The sequence below is a fragment of the Callospermophilus lateralis genome, unplaced genomic scaffold, assembly GCF_048772815.1.
Source record: "Callospermophilus lateralis isolate mCalLat2 unplaced genomic scaffold, mCalLat2.hap1 Scaffold_784, whole genome shotgun sequence".
Taxonomy (NCBI): Eukaryota; Metazoa; Chordata; class Mammalia; order Rodentia; family Sciuridae; genus Callospermophilus; species Callospermophilus lateralis.
In genome coordinates, this window is record NW_027515870.1 from 553,296 (window position 1) to 571,679 (window position 18,384).

At 33.5% G+C, this 18,384-nt stretch overlaps 1 protein-coding gene across 1 annotated transcript in view; it reads right to left on the minus strand.

Annotated features, from left to right (window-relative positions):
• Positions 1-998: 998 nt before the first annotated feature.
• The window catches only part of LOC143387271 (A-kinase anchor protein 9-like), a 70,655-nt gene continuing 53,269 nt past the window's right edge, over positions 999-18,384 (minus strand). The window contains 17 exon segments of the mRNA XM_077108445.1: positions 999-1,175; positions 2,781-2,857; positions 3,806-3,943; positions 4,127-4,227; positions 4,338-4,405; positions 4,482-4,517; positions 4,632-4,692; positions 5,576-5,677; positions 10,353-10,491; positions 10,663-10,753; positions 10,842-10,897; positions 11,944-12,052; positions 12,151-12,273; positions 13,396-13,536; positions 14,770-14,973; positions 16,649-17,005; positions 17,762-17,854. Coding sequence (XP_076964560.1) covers positions 999-1,175; positions 2,781-2,857; positions 3,806-3,943; positions 4,127-4,227; positions 4,338-4,405; positions 4,482-4,517; positions 4,632-4,692; positions 5,576-5,677; positions 10,353-10,491; positions 10,663-10,753; positions 10,842-10,897; positions 11,944-12,052; positions 12,151-12,273; positions 13,396-13,536; positions 14,770-14,973; positions 16,649-17,005; positions 17,762-17,854 — 2,073 coding nt within the window.

The window sequence follows — 18,384 nt, forward strand, 5'->3', positions numbered from 1 at the left end:
CCTGGAAAATAATAAGGAAGTTATGTAAATACCCAGAAATTTCTGAACTTGGGTGATTTCAAGTATGTTAATATAGTCTTTAATTTCTCCCAAGCCTAGAACATCAACTGGTGAACACCCTGACTTGCCAGATGAGGCAAACTGAAATGGAACAAGTTTAGGTTATAGCCTGGCCAACCAGCCATGAAGCAACATATTAAGGATTTAAACATGGCTCTACCTAGCTCCAGGCTTATCTTTTTTCTTTCCCTACTATATAATTGCAGAATTATTTCTATCTCACAAGAGCTCCATTTATATTTGGAAGTACTATATTACCATGACAAGATAATAGATTATGAAATAAGAACTTTGCTACATCAAAGAAATTTTGATAAAAGGAAATCCCACTATTTATTACTGTATCCATTAAAAATTCATGAAGTATTTCAGCATGGACTTTACACATGCCATCAAAATCAAGGTGCATGCCCTCCTGGAAAAGGCCTTCCACAGCCACCTAATTAAATCAGCAACATTTATTAGGTCACTGTTAAATCCTCCTCTTTAACACTTCCCTCTGACTTTTCTCAAGGTAAGGAGGATTTGACTTTTCCTTTTCTATATTCTATAACCTACTGCTTATGCTTCCATTATGGGTGATTACAAACTTTATGCTATAGGATTTTCATATCTGTGACAAAATTTTAAGTTATGGCATATGTCTCATCCACCTTTCCATCTATTGCAGTGCATATCAACATATTTTCAACAAACATCTGCAGAAGTAATATTTCTGGCTTTTCTCTATAATAGCCCCTTATCCTTGTCAATGAGATAGCTATTGCCTATCTCAGTATAAGATTATGTAGTGTCCCATATGTCCCAGAAAACTGGAGGAAAAGTTAAAATGTACTCAGCTGTATCCTTTCATTGTTAAGACCTGAGATAGCAACCAACTGTTTTAGCAAGCAATAGAAATGAAAGATGAATGTGATTTATAAGTCAATCACTACTGTTCAGATCATCATACCAAATGGTGGAGGAATTGGCCGAGGCCCAAAAGGCCCACAGAGCTGAAATGGCGGTCCATACCAAAAGGGAGGTGGTGGAGGCCGTCCCATCGGGGGTTCCATAGGGGGGCCCATGAAGGGTACCCCTGAGAAAGGAGGGGGCTCTTTCATAGCCATATTAACCTGCAATTTAAGATTTGAAAGCAGTTAAAAGTTTTAAAATTCCTATGTATTAAGACAAAGTACCAACACCGATAAAAGCTAAAACCCCAAACAGGCACCTGTCCAGAGAACACCATCAGTGCAACAAAACTCTACCCACCCCTCCTGTGTATTCCCACTGACAGCTTACAGAAGTTATAAGGATTCCACAAGAGGGAGCAGTTTGTTACTGATTATATCTGCACAGGAAAGGGAAAGGCAAGAGGACTGACAGAGGTTATTAACAGAGGTGATTTCTGACCAGTATGTCTTGCTGTATTCACTACAACCTATTTCAAAGGGAGTCCCCCCCTCCCCATCACTTCCCTTTCATCACAGTAGCTCATTACTTCCATATTAAGAATGAACAGAATACAATGAAAAATCCATTCTCTACCCATGTAATAATAGCTACAATTCAGAGTATCTTCAGTAAGTCTTTCATATATTATTCAACCTCTGAGATCTTTAAGTAGACTGTCTTGTTTTAAATAAGAGGGAACAAAAGCAAATGGATTATCATAATTTGTTGACGGCCACACTGCATATTAAAGGATCTCAATCCCAGGTTTGCCTCCAAGCCATGCTTTCCCACCTATACTCCTCTCTAACAACAGGTCTTTGCTCTCTTTTAAATCTTCTACTACAAAGGGGTTTGGGGGTCTTATCTAAGCTGCCCTTAGATTGCTCCAGAGATGTATGTTCCTGGAATATGTATACACTGGAACTTGAGAAGTATTTTCCAACACAATGCTATATACACAAATTAGGAAGACAAGGCTTTAATATTTACTTTCATTTACTGTACACCATTTGAGATATTGATTTATCATTTCCTATGAGTAGTGGGTTTGAAACTAAACAATTAAAAATTTATTTTATTATAGAGCTGCAGAAGACCTACCAGATATAATAGCAACACAGTTACAAGAGAATGCACTTATGTGAACAAATGAGACCATTGCTTGGGACTGGCTCAAGAGGTCATTTCAGATTATCATTGTTGCACTGAAACAGTATTTCACTTTCAGAAAATCTGATACCAATCTAATTCAAATCACTCAAAATAGGGTTTGCTCAAATGGAGGAATTCTTAAATAGCATTCTTCCAAACAAAAATAAAAATGATGAATTATATAATTTATAATGAATTTACTTTGCCTTAGAACATTCAACACAAAACACCATATAAAGTTAGAGTGATAACTTTTCACATTCTGTAGTTCATTATAGTTGTACACACTTAAGCCACATTTCCAAGTTAAGGAGAAAAGTAAGCTCAAAATTGCATGCAGTTTAAAGCAAACAAGATCTGTGTCATGCTCTGAATATCCTTCCCAGAAATGCACAGAATAAAACCCAATTCAGTTCTCAACCTCTAAGTACTTACTCCAACTGGATGCTCAGTCAAAGAAGTAATGGTAGAAACTGAGTGGGTCTCAGGTTCTTGGGGAACAGTTTGCTTTTTAAAAAACAAATGGGATAGTACAAATAGAACACAAAGAAGGATAAAGCAAAGAGCAAGTACTGTAAGAAAGCTACATGTTCCTGCACGACCACGTGATTCACAGTAACTACAGAACTTACCTTGCCCTCATCTGTCACCTTAGCTGGAGAAGAACTTCTGGAGCTGCTGTTCATGTGAGCTGGACCACATCCTGGGTCTGTTAGAGATCAAAGAATGGATTCAGACTTATGCTAACATGAAAAGAATAAAAATCCTGCATCCACAATTACAGATTCTTTGAAATTACTTGGTCTCTTTACCAGAGGCAACGGGTTTCCCAGATGCCTCAGAAGACCATTGAGTACGAGGTAAAGGTCCATCCATTGACCCTTGGGAAAGAAAGATCAGAGCCCTTGTATGTATTTTTCAGAAGAAATAAACCACTGGTGGACAGGTCAGGGTTCAACAATAACTAGAAAGCAACATTAAAAATGGGTTGCCCAGGGGTTAGGGTCGTAGCTCAGTTGTAGAGTGTTTGCCTAGCATGTGTGAGGCACTGGGTTTGATTCTCAGCACCACACCATCTACAATTAAAAATATTTTTTATAAAAAATGGGTTGCCCAATACGAAAATCACAATTTATGAAGAGACTTAAGTAAAATAAAGAACTGCCTTGGGTTGATAGAACAGCAAATTAATACGTACTGGTCCTAAACTTTAAGCTATAGACTTGAAGTATGTGTAGGTTGGCTTTTCTTTAGTCTATATAACCTGACTTCTAATCTTACCAAGACTACAGTCCTATTTAGAATTGGAAATAAGACTCAGTATTTCATATTGGAAATATGTATGCTACATAAAGTTTAAGGCTACTTTTTTAATATTTGGGAAAGGAACACCATAGAGATTTAATTTAAAGATAAAGGTTTACACTTCACAGTGTAAAATTTAAAAGAAAAAAACAATACAAGGACCTCCAGGAAAAAAAAAATGTTTTCTATTCTAGAACAGATTTTACAGAAAACATTCACTAAGATAAAGTAAGAAATTATCTTCTATATATTGTGCAGGCCCAAATTCTATGTTTTCATTAGAATATTCAAAAGGAAAAAAAAAACCAAAACCTTGAAGCAGTTTACTATAAAGCAACATGCGAATGCTCACCAAATCCATTTCTAGGCATATCTCTTTGATTAAGAGTAGCAGAAGGAGGTCTCCCAGCTGGCTCTGCTGTCAATGGAGGGGAACATTCTCCACCACTCACGGGGGATAGACCAAAAGAGCCATTATGGCTCAGTGGACCTAAAGACAACAATGCCGTGTTACTACTTTAAGGCAGCCTTCTCCCTGACACCAACCCCCACACCTCCCGCTTTAGCAAATCATTCAGATTATTTCATAACCATTACATACAGAAATAAAAAGTAATTTACATACATTCTGCACCAAGAAATAAAATAGCTCCTTTTACAAAGTGCCCCCTACCTCTCCGAGGAGGATTTTGTAAATTTGGTCTCCCCGGCATTGGTTTTACAATCACAGGTTCATCTTGCTGCATTGCCATCTTTTGGGTCATTTCCAGTAGTCTTGAATATTGAGAAAGAATGGGCTGAATTATGAAACAGCAATCCTAAATAATATCTAGCATAACCTTAAAACACTATAAAACATACAGTAAGACACAAAAATCACATACTTCTGTCTCAAATTAGCAACTTCCCTTTTCTCTTCAGCTATAGCTCTTTCTGCAGAACGAGCTTTGAGCTATTAAAGAGAAAATATTCAAATTCAGTTACGGTAGGCTATGCAAAAAATAAAGAAAAGGGGGAAAAAATCTTACCCAATTATCATGAGCTTTCTTCTCATGCATAGCAATCTGAAAAAGACAACACATTAAAAAAATGTTTTTAGGGACTCATTATAATAGCCTATAATTGTCTGTATTAGATATCAAAGAATTCTGCAACTACAGGACAGTATTAATTACTACCTGGTTTTTAAATGAGCGCTCGGTTTTCTGTAATTCTTCTTCTATCTCTTCAATTCTCCGCCTAAGAATTACAACAATTGAATAAAATTTGAAACATTCTGACCATTTTCTCTTTATTCCATCAGCTATACTTTTAAAGACTTTTATCATACATAAGAAAAACATTTCTATAGTTATATGAATCCAGTGTGATCAAAACTAATACTACAGACCAGGTGCAATGCCACATGCCAGTAATCCCATGCCAGATTGGGAAGCTGAGGCTGGAGGATCACAAGTTCGAGGTCAGTCTCAGCAATTAAGTGGGAACCTATGCAACTGAGACCCTGTCTCAAAGTAAAAAAAAAGGTCTAAGGATGTAGCTTAGTAGTAAAGCATCAAAAATAAATAAATAAATAAATAAATAAATAAATAAATAAATAAATAAATAAAATAAAAACCTAATACTAATAACTTCTTTATCATTTAATTGCTAGAGATTCTGAATTGATAAATTATAATTTCCTTAACTGCTCATCAGTGTGTTCTCAAGTAATTCTGCTAGAAATATCTTCCTCCTTAAAACTTTTTTTTCTCTTTTTCAAATTATATCCATAGAAGATTTCCAAGGTCTATCAAATGCCACACTTTTGTCGGTCTTGATATAACACACAGCAAACTGATTTCTTAAGAATTACTACAACATACAAAACCCCCAGAACTGTTTGCATTTACCAAGTTCCCTATGGTCTTGCCCATTGGGTACAAGTAAATTTTTGTTAACATTTTTTATTTGTTAAGTTGAAATTTATTTTTTCTCCTGTGTGAATTGAATGTGTTCATATCCTCTCGTTATTATACTTCCATGCTATTTTCTTCTATCTACATTATGTAAAAAAAGATTAAAAAGAAAGCTAACACTAATTCATTAGACATTGACACCCTCCTTTAGAAACTGAACTCACTTGTAATTTTTAACTTCCTGTACAGCGGAAACCACCTTTTCATCTGCAGCTGACAGCTGCTGCTCTTTTTCTAGTCTCTCACATTCTTCTTGACTCAGTTTCCTAAAATAAAGCCAGTTATCAAATCAAAAGTTTCTCTTTGTGAATATCACTTCCAACAATTCTATAAAATGCTTAGGCACATAAAATGGGAATTCAAACCTGCAATTTCATAAATCAAACTCTGGCAAATCACTTACATTTTCTAACTTCTCCTCTTAATTCTCTACTTACCAGTAAATAAAATAAATGTGAAAACAACATGTGCCCCAAGGGCAAGTCTCCTGTGTGTAAGATAATAAAAACTCACTTTACTTCAATGTGGAAGATCAGGACTGATCAACCTAACATAATTAAACATATTAGGATAAAGCAGGGGATAATTCTTTTCTCGTTTCTGCCATGGGTAGGACACTAAGTATATCTTTGTCATGGAGGAACTCTTTTCTCAATCCAAGACTGGTACCATAATAAACATATAGTCAGTCAAAGAAAAAATCTTCTAGAATATGTCTTTTAGCTATGCAATTAACCACAGAACATTTTTCACACTTCAGAATTGTAAATTAAGCAAAAAGACAAATCTGAGTTTTGATAATGTCTATCAACCAGAAAAAGAAGCCAAACTGACCCACTATCAGAGTATTATCTACTGACAAGTTTTAACTCTGATCATGAAACTCAAGATGTTCATCTACTGACAAAAAGGTAGCTACATTTAATGATTTAAAAAATACTATTTTCTGCTATCCTTGTACTACTTTAGCCATAGTTCCAATTCGAAAGATAATTAACTTGAAAGTTAATTTCCATAAATCAGAAGAACTACAGTAAAAAAGGATTACTGATACCAAATAGAAAAAGGGGATTATATATTCTTATATAGCTTCTCATTTAATTCTTCAGCAAGTATTTTATGAGTGGCTATAATATACTAGTTACCTTGTAAGATGCTAAAGAATAAAAGAGCTCACTGTTTCAGGTATAAATGATGCCTAAAGGAATATAATAATTTTCCCCACTGGCGTAAGAAGGAATATGGAGAAAACTGAATCTTGAAGAAAAGAGAGAATTTTGTTTCCAATTATCAAAGAGTTAGTCTGAGAGCACTAAGAACAATCAAAACATCTTTATAAGAATATAAAATTGTGTTTGAAGGGATCCAAGCTAAAAAGTCAGTGAAGATATATGTATGTGGCCAAGATCCATTAGAAAAAGGAATCTCAGAATTACAAGTAAGGCTGGCACTTTAAGGTACTTTTCTCCTATTAAAGATATCACAAAGATATGAGTCTGAACCAAGCCTTCATTAAATTCCTGGGCTTAGAGGAAAAAAGAGGCTACCAATAAAGGGACCCTTAATAAAAGCCCTAGTCTTTGAGTTTAGATTAGAAAGTACTGCACACTTAAGTGATGAATAGGCAAAAAATCCAAAAGGAACAATACTGAAACATTGAAAAGACAAGTCATTTTTGAATTATCTTAATTGTTGACTAAGTTTAAAGTGACAATCTTACTCAAGTAACCTCAACACTTTTCTATAAGAAGATAACTTCGTCTTAGTCCTCAAATTTCATCTATAATTATCACAACAATGTTGGCCAATCAAAACTGACCAGGCACTCCATAAGACAAAATTCTGTGAGAAAAAATCCCACAGAAAAGGAAACCAGCTAATGGGGTTATCTGCACATGTTTTAAAATCACTGTGCTTTATATAGTCAAAAAAGTAAAGTCAAGATTATGAATTTCAGGGCTGGGAATATAGTTTAGTTGGTAGAGTGCTGCCTTGCATGCACAAGGCTCTGGGTTCAAACCCCAGCACCACTAAAGAGGAAAAAAAAGATTATGAATTTTGTCAAAGGATTAGAAACTATAAAACCAAGAAATAGTTGGGTGTGGTGACCTTCCTACAGTGGAAGATACTCAGGAGGCAGAGGCAGAATTATGAGATTAAAGATAGCTTGGAAAGCAGTAGGACCCTAGTCCCTTATGAGAAAGAGCAAGGAGTCTGGAGAGGTAGCTCAATAGTAGAGCACATGGCTCAAGGTCCTGGGTTTGAGCTGTAGTACTGAAATAGGACTGGGGTTGTGGCTCAGTGGTGAAGCATGGGCCCCACACGTGTGGGGCACTGGGATCAGTCCTCAACACCACATAAAATAAATAAAATATTGTGTCGGGCTGGGGATGTGGCTCAAGCGGTAGCGTTGTCACCTGGCATGCGTGCGGCCCGGGTTCAATCCTCAGCACCCCATGCAAACAAAGATGTTGTGTCTGCCAAAAACTAAAAAATAAATATTAAAATTTTCTTTCTCTCTCTCTTAAAAAATCCTATAAAAAATAAAATATTGTGTCCATCTACAACTAAAATAATATTTTAAACCCTGAATTTTTTAAAATCCTAAACTCAATGAATGATTTTAGCAGCAGATTTGGGAAGTAAAATAAATCCTAGCACTTTTAAGACAGGTCAGAAGAAAATATCCAGAAGAAGTAAATCCAGAATGTAGGAGGCAGGGGAAATCAAATTCTAATATGCATTATTATAATCAGAAGAGAGAATGAGGTAAAATCAACATTTAGAAAAAGACTCGAAAATTCAAGAAGTGTTTAATGGTCCCAAGCAACATAACTGCAAGAGGAAAAGTGGGTGGGGTGGGGAAAACTACACCTAGGCACTTCCCAATACAACTGTTAAAAAAACAAGAGAAAGGACTACAGAAACTAGGGGAGGGATAAGACCAAACAACAATGATAATGGACTCCTTAAAGAAAAAATTTAAAACAGATGGTAATTAATTGGATATTTTTAAATTGCTAAAACTAAGTAACAGTCAAAATTCAGTAGCCAAAAGAAAGATCCTTTAAAAATGGAAACTGGTTTTAACTCTAATCATGAAGTTCATGTCAGCCTAATATGGATTATAAAGGTAGCAATATTTAGTGGATAAAATACTATTCTCTGTTTATCCTTGTACTACCTCTGATACACTAATCAAATCTATCATTAAAGGACAATGTTCAAATAGAATGAAAATAATTTCAAATAAGAAACCAACAGTGTAGAATGCAGAACTACAGAAACTTTAAATATGTGTATAAATTGAATGAATGTCTTGTGGAGTTCACAGTATATGAAGTACTAACATATAATGCCACAACACCTATCTGATTCAGGAGCTACTTAAAGCCCATAAAAAATAATAATAAACCTATTAATCTATGTCAGGTTTTTATTAAATCCAGAATATATACCATGGCCTTTAAATTATGAGAAGATGAATAAAATTATAATTATATAATTATAATTCCATTATAATTTATGATTACATCAAGCTTATACAGGGGATGAGGAAAATAATTAAAAATATATAAACTATTAAAAAGATACAAGGAAGAAAAAAAGAACAGGTCATCAAATAGAAAGCAAATTCTTCATAAACCACAGGCACATATTGACATGGACAGACTTATATTTTAGAAAGTCCACTCAAGCGGCTATAGAGAAAACTACTAAGAATTTGAAATAAGTTATATACAAATATAAAAAATGGAGAATGAAGACAGATGATCTAGGTTAGAAACAGAAAAGATGACAGAGGCATGAACTGACATAGTACCTGAGGATGAGTAAAAAGAGTACAAACCACAGATGATGACTGAATGAATTTTGGAGGAGTTGAGAAAAATAGTGCTACAATTTAATTGCATTACAAAGAAAATTAATTGCCTTTTAGGTCATTCAGATTACTAGTAGGGACAGAGAAAACAAGTGTTCTTTTAAAAAAAAAGTGATAAAATGAGAAATGTTTCTTTGAAACAGGCCAGGAATTTAGATCTGGCCTGAACAAAAATTTGAGATTCTAAAAAGGTCACTTGGAGATCACAGAATTTTAGAAAAGTTAATGGAAAGGTTTCAATATGTAATGCATTAATTAGGCAACAGAAGTCAAAATACCTAAAAATAGTTAGGTCTGTAAGAAGGTCTGTCTTTGCTTTACAAGATATATATATATGCCGAAGAGTAAAATCAGGTGCAAACAAATAAAATCTGACACAACCTATTTTTAGAGAATTCAAGTATTTTTGTGGATTAAAAACTTCAAATGAACTTTCAAAAAATAACTAGCTCCACACTAAGAAGATTAATATATAAATATATACTCCAAACAAGTACTTCTGTAATCATAACTCCTAAGGTCCTTGCCACAGTTCAATTTTGTGTGAACATCTGAGATATTCAAGTCCAAAACTTGTACCATCAATAAGTAAATATTATTCCTTTTTGAAGTTTTTATTCTACTAAAACATGCAATTCCAAATCACTCAGTATTTTTAAAGGTCCAGAGTTAGAGATACAAGTTCAAAACATTAGAATTACATAACTGATCACAATGAAAGGTAATTAAAATAAATAGGGGGATCATAGAAAGGGTCTTGAACTTTGAGAGGTATTTCCACAGTGACTGTTAATACCTTTTTACCACTTCCTGCCTTCATATGAATTTGACAATTGATTATGATGTCCTCACAGCCTTAGTTTATGGTTCCAACTACCTCAGGACTCTTAAGACTGACGATGGAAAGAAAAATGCAACTTATAGGAAACAAAACACAAAGGAAAAAAGACAAATCTCTACTTATTACAACTAGAAGAAATTGTAAATAATCTTAAGAAAAGATAAAATTATCTGTTAGTTCACACAGTGATAACAATAACAAACAATGAAAATCTTACTTTTGTAGTGCCATCTCATTTTTCTGGTAGAGTTCATTTAAAATCTCCATTTTCTGCGTTAGAGTTTTGCATTCCTCTTCTAGTCCAACTTTAGAAGACTGTAGTGAATTGCAGTCACCTTCTAATTTATTTATTTGGTCTGTAAAGGATAAAACAGCTTATCTCTATATGTGTACAAGGACTTAAGAACTTGTTTGAGGGAGTAGTGCCAAGAAAAGTAAGAAGCATGAAAGCAAGAAGCCATTCTTTATCTTTGCAATAAAATTTTAAGTCTTTCCAACATGGCAATTTCTTCTCAAGAAGAACCCACCTTCTAGATTACATTTTGTGGACATCGAGGCTCTTAGCTTAAGTTGTAAAAGTTTTAGATCCTCTTCAACTACTGATATTGTAGTTTGTGTCTAAAAATTGCAGAAAAGAGAGGTATTCTTAAAAGTGAGGAACAGGAAGAATTCACAGGCACTATGGGACTCTAACAAAGAACTATACCCGAGAGACATCCATCATCTGCTTAATTTGATCTTTGATCTTCTCATTCCGATCACCTAAAAAACAAAAGACTTTAGCTTTTTCTTTCCTTACTTTTAACTCTATATTCTCCTAACTTCCCCAAACTAAATAATGATTGTGTTCAAACACCAGAAGAAAAAAAATCAATTAAATAACTAAACTGATTAGACTAATGACTTTTAAGAGAATTGCAAGCTTAGATTTAAAAAAAAAAAAAGAGAGAGAGAGGTGAATTTCAGGCTGGGGTTGTGGCTCAGTGGTAGAGTGCTCACCTAGCATGTGTGAGGCACTGAGTTTGATCCTCAGCATAAAAATAAATAAAAGTACTGTGTCTGTCTTAAAAACAAAACAAAAAAAAAAAGGTGAATTTCTAGTTTGCACAACTAAAATGTTATCTATGCTATTCTTGTAAGATAAAATCTTTTCTTCTCTCTCAGATCTATCTTCACCTGGGCAAGTAAGTGTCTTATTTAGAAAGATTCAATCCTCTATTTTCTCCCTGAATCTACTACCAGGTGTGGTTTGAAATACTTGCTATGTAAGCAATATCCAACTTGGGAGAAAACATGTGGAAATATTTTCCTCATCAGTAAACACTGTTACACTCCCTCTCTCTAGATTTCTGATAGTCTCTAGCCTCTGTTCTCACAGCCTTAGTTTATGGTTCCAACTACCTCCGGACTCTTAAGACTGACTGTGGACCTTAAAACCACAGAGCCATAGAGATGATGAGTATCAAAATCAACTATCATCTGCATAAGTTAAGAAATAAATTTCTCTTACTGTACAATGTTCAATACTCTAAGTATTGTATAGGATGTGACTATTGTAGCTGCAGTGTACTTACTAGTTTTCAATGGAATAGAAAAAGTCAGTGTTCTTCACATGCCTATTGCTACATTATACCCCAGCAACCCACCTCTGCCAATGCAAAAGACATATCTATAGATCCAGTGATATGTGTCTACAACCCTGAAGCTTAAGAAGAAAATCAGCCAGCTGAAAAGTGGCATCTGTATAAATACTTAATTAAAGACAAGAAAGCAAAAAAAGGATTCAACCTCCCTGAGACTGATCTTACCTGCTACCTCTCCGTTGGTTAATTCATCTGACTCATCTTCTCTATTTTGATCCTCAGATTCAGATTCACATTGTAACCGATTCAACTGTGTGATATAATTAGTCAAAGCCTAGAAAAGAAGCAAAAGGTTGGAAGACTCTCGATTTTAATTCAGAAGATTTCAGGAGAATTCATGAGATGAAACATGTATTTGGAGTATAAACTTACATTAATAGTATCATCTTTGTGATTAAGAGCTACAAGTAAATCTTTCTGGAACTTCTCAAATGATTTGATTTGTTCACTGAGCTCAGTGTGTGATGCACTCCAGTCTTTGACTTCCTGCTGCAACTGAAAAGTCAAAACACATGAATTCCTATGGGTTAGGGAGGGGTTTCTCCACTGGATACATCAGGACTACAAGACTTAGACAAAGAAATAGAGAACCATACTCCTCGGTGGCCTGCCTCAATCGAGGGGGTTGAGACCTTGGTTAAGGAAGAGGGCGGAGTGGCCCCAACTTTGACAGCTGCAGTAAGAACATCAGAGCTCTCAGGAAGTTGACCCTGTTTATTGCATTCCCCAGAAAATTGCTGCCAATTCAAATAATTTACCTCCAGCAAGAATGGCTGGGCACATATGACTGTCTCCTAAATTTAGACTCCTTATCATGTAATCTTCCCTTGGCCGGTGAATCAGTAACTACTCAAAAGAGGATCATAAAATACTTAATTTTCTGGTTTAAAAAGTTTCTTTGAGACAATGCAAGTTTGTAACTGATTGACATTTTAAGAAAATACACATATACAAGATAAAAATCAGGATGAATAAAGTTTATTACATTTGAACAACCATTTTAATTGACTTTGCACTGAAAAAATACACATTTTGTATAGCTTTCACTGGACAGACTATCAGGAGGTACATCTTCAGGTTTTATGTCCATTTCCTTTTCTTTCAATGTCTGTTCCTCAATTTCCCTTTGGTTTTCATTTTCATTCTGTTTAAGTTTGTGCAACGGCAGAGAGGACAAGACAGAAAGAAAACCTGTCATCTTAAAAACAGCATATCATTCTTCTGTACTGGTATGATGTGAACCAGAAAGTGCTTGAAATAATATTTAACTACAATTTATCAAGAGATCAGCAGTATCAAGAAAAGGATAAAACATTCAAGTGTAGAGATGAAAAATGTTTTAATGGCTTCAAACTAATATACTCTATATAGTGTGGCAATAAGGGTTGTCAATAAAGGTTGCTCCTTGGTAGAACAGTTTCTCCTACAGCAATGCCAGATTCAAATTATCTTAAACAGAAAGCAAGGCATTTTGACTCCACCTACCTTACATCTAAGTGATCACCAATATGTTAAGCTCAGTAACTATAAAAATACATCACCTATCAACAATAAAGACAAACAAATCCTACTGCATTGTTGATCTACTGTTCCTAAATGCACCAAAGTCAATACTACCTGTGTTTGCGTACTGCTGCTGTGCAGCTCACAACACAGCTTCTCTCTTCCAGCAAAAGACAGCTGCTTTAGTGCTTCCAACTCTTCTAAAAGCACCCTTTCTCTTTCTGAAACCAGGTTTTTGTTATTTAATGAGGATCTCTAAATAAGAAAAGAGGTCATGGAAGAATATTGATTGCGATAGAGGTAAAAAGCAGATTTCTTTTAACCCCTTGGGACCAAGAGACCTTGGTTCTACCTTATGATTCATATTTCATTATTACGGATTAAAAGGCACATATGAAGTTCAATGCAAAATTCGCAACTTTAGAAAAAAAGTTATTTAAACTTAAATATTCGGGAATTTGTATAGTTCGAGTAATATTTTCTCTGTCAATTTTTGCATTGAAATTTTAGAAGAATAAATTCACAAAATGCAATGAAGAAAAGCAAAACTGATTTTTCTTAAAGGAGAGAGAGAGAGAGAGAGAGAGAGAGAGAGAGAGAAAGAGAGAGAATTTTTTTTAATATTTATTTTTTAGTTCTCGGCGGACCCAACATCTTTGTATGTGGTGCTGAGGATCGAACCCGGGCCCCACGCATGCCAGGCGAGCGCGCTACCGCCTGAGCCACATCCCCAGCCCCACAAAACTGATTTTTCAAATGATATATTTTATTCTCAAATATCAATTTCCCTATTATTTTATATTTTAAAAATACACGTTTTAGTTTTCAAAATTAAATTCAATAAATTTGTTTTCATAAGAACTTTCATGCAAATATTTCTTGCTTTTCTGAAATAATTTTGTGAGTATATTTTATATAGCAGTTGATAAGAATATAGCTCCCAAATACCATGAGATATTTAAATTTAGAAAAGAATGTTATATAAATTTGAATTTCTCTAATCAACAAGAGATGTGTCCTCTGAGAGAGTTCTAGAAACAGATTACTTCAGAAGATTTCCATTCATGATTAAAAAGATGGATTAAAGATAGCTAAAGATAAACCTTGGAGATGGTAATTGGTAGACTCACAGAACTACAAATGAACATTGAAAAAGTGAATGACAGCAACTGTATACTCAAGTACCTCAGTATAATATTTCCAAAACTCTCAAAGTGCTTTAGCTATGTATGGTCAATAGAATTTTAAAATTTATATTGTAGTCACATTTCCAGTGCCTGAAAGGCAGTTAAATAAAATGATAATGCACATTATATCAGTTGAGTTAGGTGTGCCTAACAAGGTCTAAAGTTGATCCCAGGAACTTCCTGATGTTAAGTATTTGTAATTTATTTGTATCTAGGAAAAATAATTTTGACTTAAAAAAAAAGCCACATAAAAAATACCATTATTTCAATTGAGGAGAAAAGAGACTCTAAAGTTCCATACCTGGGCTAACTGTCTATTAAGTCTCTTAATCTCTTCTTGTAGCTGCTCCATGTGCCACATGTGTGCCTGCCTCAACAGTTCTGTGGCCTGTTGATGTTCTTCATACTGTCGTACAAGTTCTTGCCTCATATCTTCCAACTGTTCTTCGTTTGACATCATTTGTTTAGAAGCATCCATGCTTGATGTCAACATCTTACCATGAATCTTTGATAGGAAAAAACACAAGCAAAAAACTCAATCATAACATATTTTGTGGTAATTAGTCAGCACTGATACTTTAACTGAATATGAAAACAATTCTATTAACAACATAAAGCATCTGAGTTTTAGTTTTATTATTAAACAAAAGCATAAATCACTTTTTTTAAAAAAATTATTTTTTAGTTGTAGATGAACATAATACCTTTTTTCATTTATTTTATGTGGTGCTGAGGATCAAACCTAGTGTCTCACCCATGCAAGGCAAGCACTCTACCACTGAGCCACAACCCCAGCCCATAAATCACTTGTTTTAAAAAAGTATTTTTCTTATTTATAATTCCAAAACAACATGAAGTTAATTTATTACCACCATACATGTTATTTTCCAAAAGGAAACAGCTACTTACAAGATAGTTTAGCTAAAATCTAATTCTAACAGAGAAAAACAAAATACTCAAGATTCTTTATCCACCCCCTCCAACCCCCACCCCATCCACTTTTTTTTCCGCCCATACTAGAGATTGATCCCAGGGCCTCACACATGCTGGGCAAGTGCTCTACCACCAAGCTACATCTCTAGCCCCTTCTCTTAATAAAGTTATAACTCCTTTATATCTCTTGATATTTTATAATGGGGAAATAATATAAACAACAACAACAAATATACACACACACACATGCAAAGTTTATAGGGCCAGGGTTGTGCCTCAGTAGTAGAGCGCTTGCCTAGCATGCATGAGGCACCGGGTTCAATCCTGGGAACCACATAAAAATAAACAAATAAAATAAAGGTATTATGTCCATATACAACTAGAAAAATATTTTTAAAAATTAAGTTCACAAAATATAAGGAATTTTGCCTATTTAATTTTTATTCATTGGTCATCACCGTATTATAGAAAACTGCTTATTCAAAGAAAAATTATAATAAATTTTATTTGGAAATAAATGCTTTACATTTATGAGTTTCTCACACTCATGACAAGTCAATAGGTTCTATGAATACTTCAATCCCTTAAGATACTAATTAAAATCATTCTGCCTTGAACAGCTATAGCTAAATTAGTTTTCATAAACATTTCACAAGTTTTGCATTACATAAAAAGCTGACAGTTTTATTTGAATACTCCTCTGAACAAGATATATCTATCGTGAACACATAAAATAAATTTGAAATTCAGATAATTTTAAAAGAAATAGAATTTATTGTTTTCTAATAAAGGCTGCAATTCGTTGGGGTAACAGATCCTCAACTAACAAGAAAAAAGAATTAGTATAGAGATAATAAGATACTTTGAATTGTCTTCTTGAATTCGTAGCAATTTCCTTTTATGTTCTTACATTTAATTGAGCAAATCATTTGGCCACAGGTATTACCTAGTTATAATATAATTAATCTTCAATTAGTTTAAATAAAACTAACACAGGTATAATTTACAATGAGAACTTAACATGTACTATGTCCATAAGACAACCAAGAATACTATGACCTGATTTATTTTATACTTCACACCAATATTGTTTCACTTAATCAAATACCTTATAATTAATAAAATACATTAAAGTCAAGACTGGACTTCATACTTTCATTCTCTATTAATCAGCATTATTGCTACTGTTTTAAACTGAAGATGTTATTATAAGTTTTTCTTTTTTATATTCAAAGAAGCATACTTACAGATTCGCTAACTATAAATGTTTTGTCTTTGGAGAACATTTCTTCTGAAATAGTTAGTTGGTGGACCTCTGATTCTGTTATATCATCAAGATGATCACTGTTTGGTAATAGAACTTCTCCATCTTCTCCTAATTCTTTACTAAGTGGCTTAAATTCTTCTTTAAATTTCATGTCCAATGCATCAGAGGTCTGAAGATTAATTTGATCCTGAGATAATTTCATTTCATTAAAATAATGTTTTTCATTTTGCTGACAGAAAGTAAATGCTTGTTTTGATGACATAGTATTTTCTTTTCCCTTTGATAGTCTAGATAGTTCAGTTTGTTGAGCAAATGCAATGCTCATTGACACAATGACCTAAAGAAATCAATCAAACAAACAAAAAAAGGTTAGATTTATAAATACCAGCTGGATTTAAAAAGTGGGTCATTACTCAAAATTATATGAATTAGAAAAAAGCCTGGCCCCATAGTTTTAAAAACAAACATAAATCCTCTGATAAAATGATACAGAGATAGGCTATTTTTCAATAAATTTAACATCAAAGTGTTTTACTGCCTGCCTTTTAAAATAAAACAAGCAAAACTTTTCTAACTATAACATCAATAAATGCTCAGTACAAAAATAAAAAAAAAATAAAAGTCTTTATATTTCTTCCTTCCAAGAAAATTCACTTGGCCATGAGTGATAATGTTATGTGACAATCCTCCATCAGTATCTGTAGTTATTATCTAACATTACAATAATTTATCAGGGTAATACAACTACTTTTTCTCTTCATAACTTTTCCCTCATTTTTAGAATGCCAAACTCCTTCACAAGGTAACTATTTACAATGTAACACATATATAAAAACTTGTGGCATTCTGAAAAATTGTAATTACTATTCTATATCAAGAAAAAACGTTCTTTTCAATGAAAAGCACCGCAAAACATTCTATGAAGCAGCAATTATAGTTGATGCTGTTACACAACTGTTTGATGGACTATATATGAAACTTACAAATAAAAACAAAGTACATACCATCAATAAAATCCATGCTTTTTTTGACAGTTCAAAGATCAAGAAAATCTATAAACCAAGAAAACCTTGCAGATAAACTATAAACTTACCTTAGCTATTTCTTCTTCTAATCTTTATTGGTATTGTTTTTCCAAAAATTTAACCATGTTTGTTTCTTGTTTCATTCCACATTCCTTAGAAAACTAAATTTAAGGGTGAAATATGACAATTTACACTGATTTTATACCATTAATTTTAAGGATGTAGTCAATATTCCAAAAATATCACTATTTTTGGACACTTTCAAATAAAAATAAATTTCAGTTATCTTTTAACTAAAAACATTTAATCTAATAATCCTACAAAATAATTACACTTAGTATAAACTTAAAGATGCAAAGAGAGAAATATATTTACATATCTGTAATTATTAGCATAAATTCTAGGGTGGGTTAAAGATACTTAAATATAATTAATAAGACATAGGTAAAATGTTAACAAGTGGCTATGTTTGATAATGAAATCATGAGCAAATTTTCTTCTTGGTATTTATTAAAAGAACACAATTTTCCACATACAAATTATTTTTATCAATTAAAAAAATAAATCTTCTTTTAGAAATGTAGATATACAGTCAACATGAAAGTATTTGTTTATTTACCAATTATTTGAATTTCATCCAACAGACATTTAATAAGGGATGAATGTGGCTCATATCTCTTCTTAATATCCA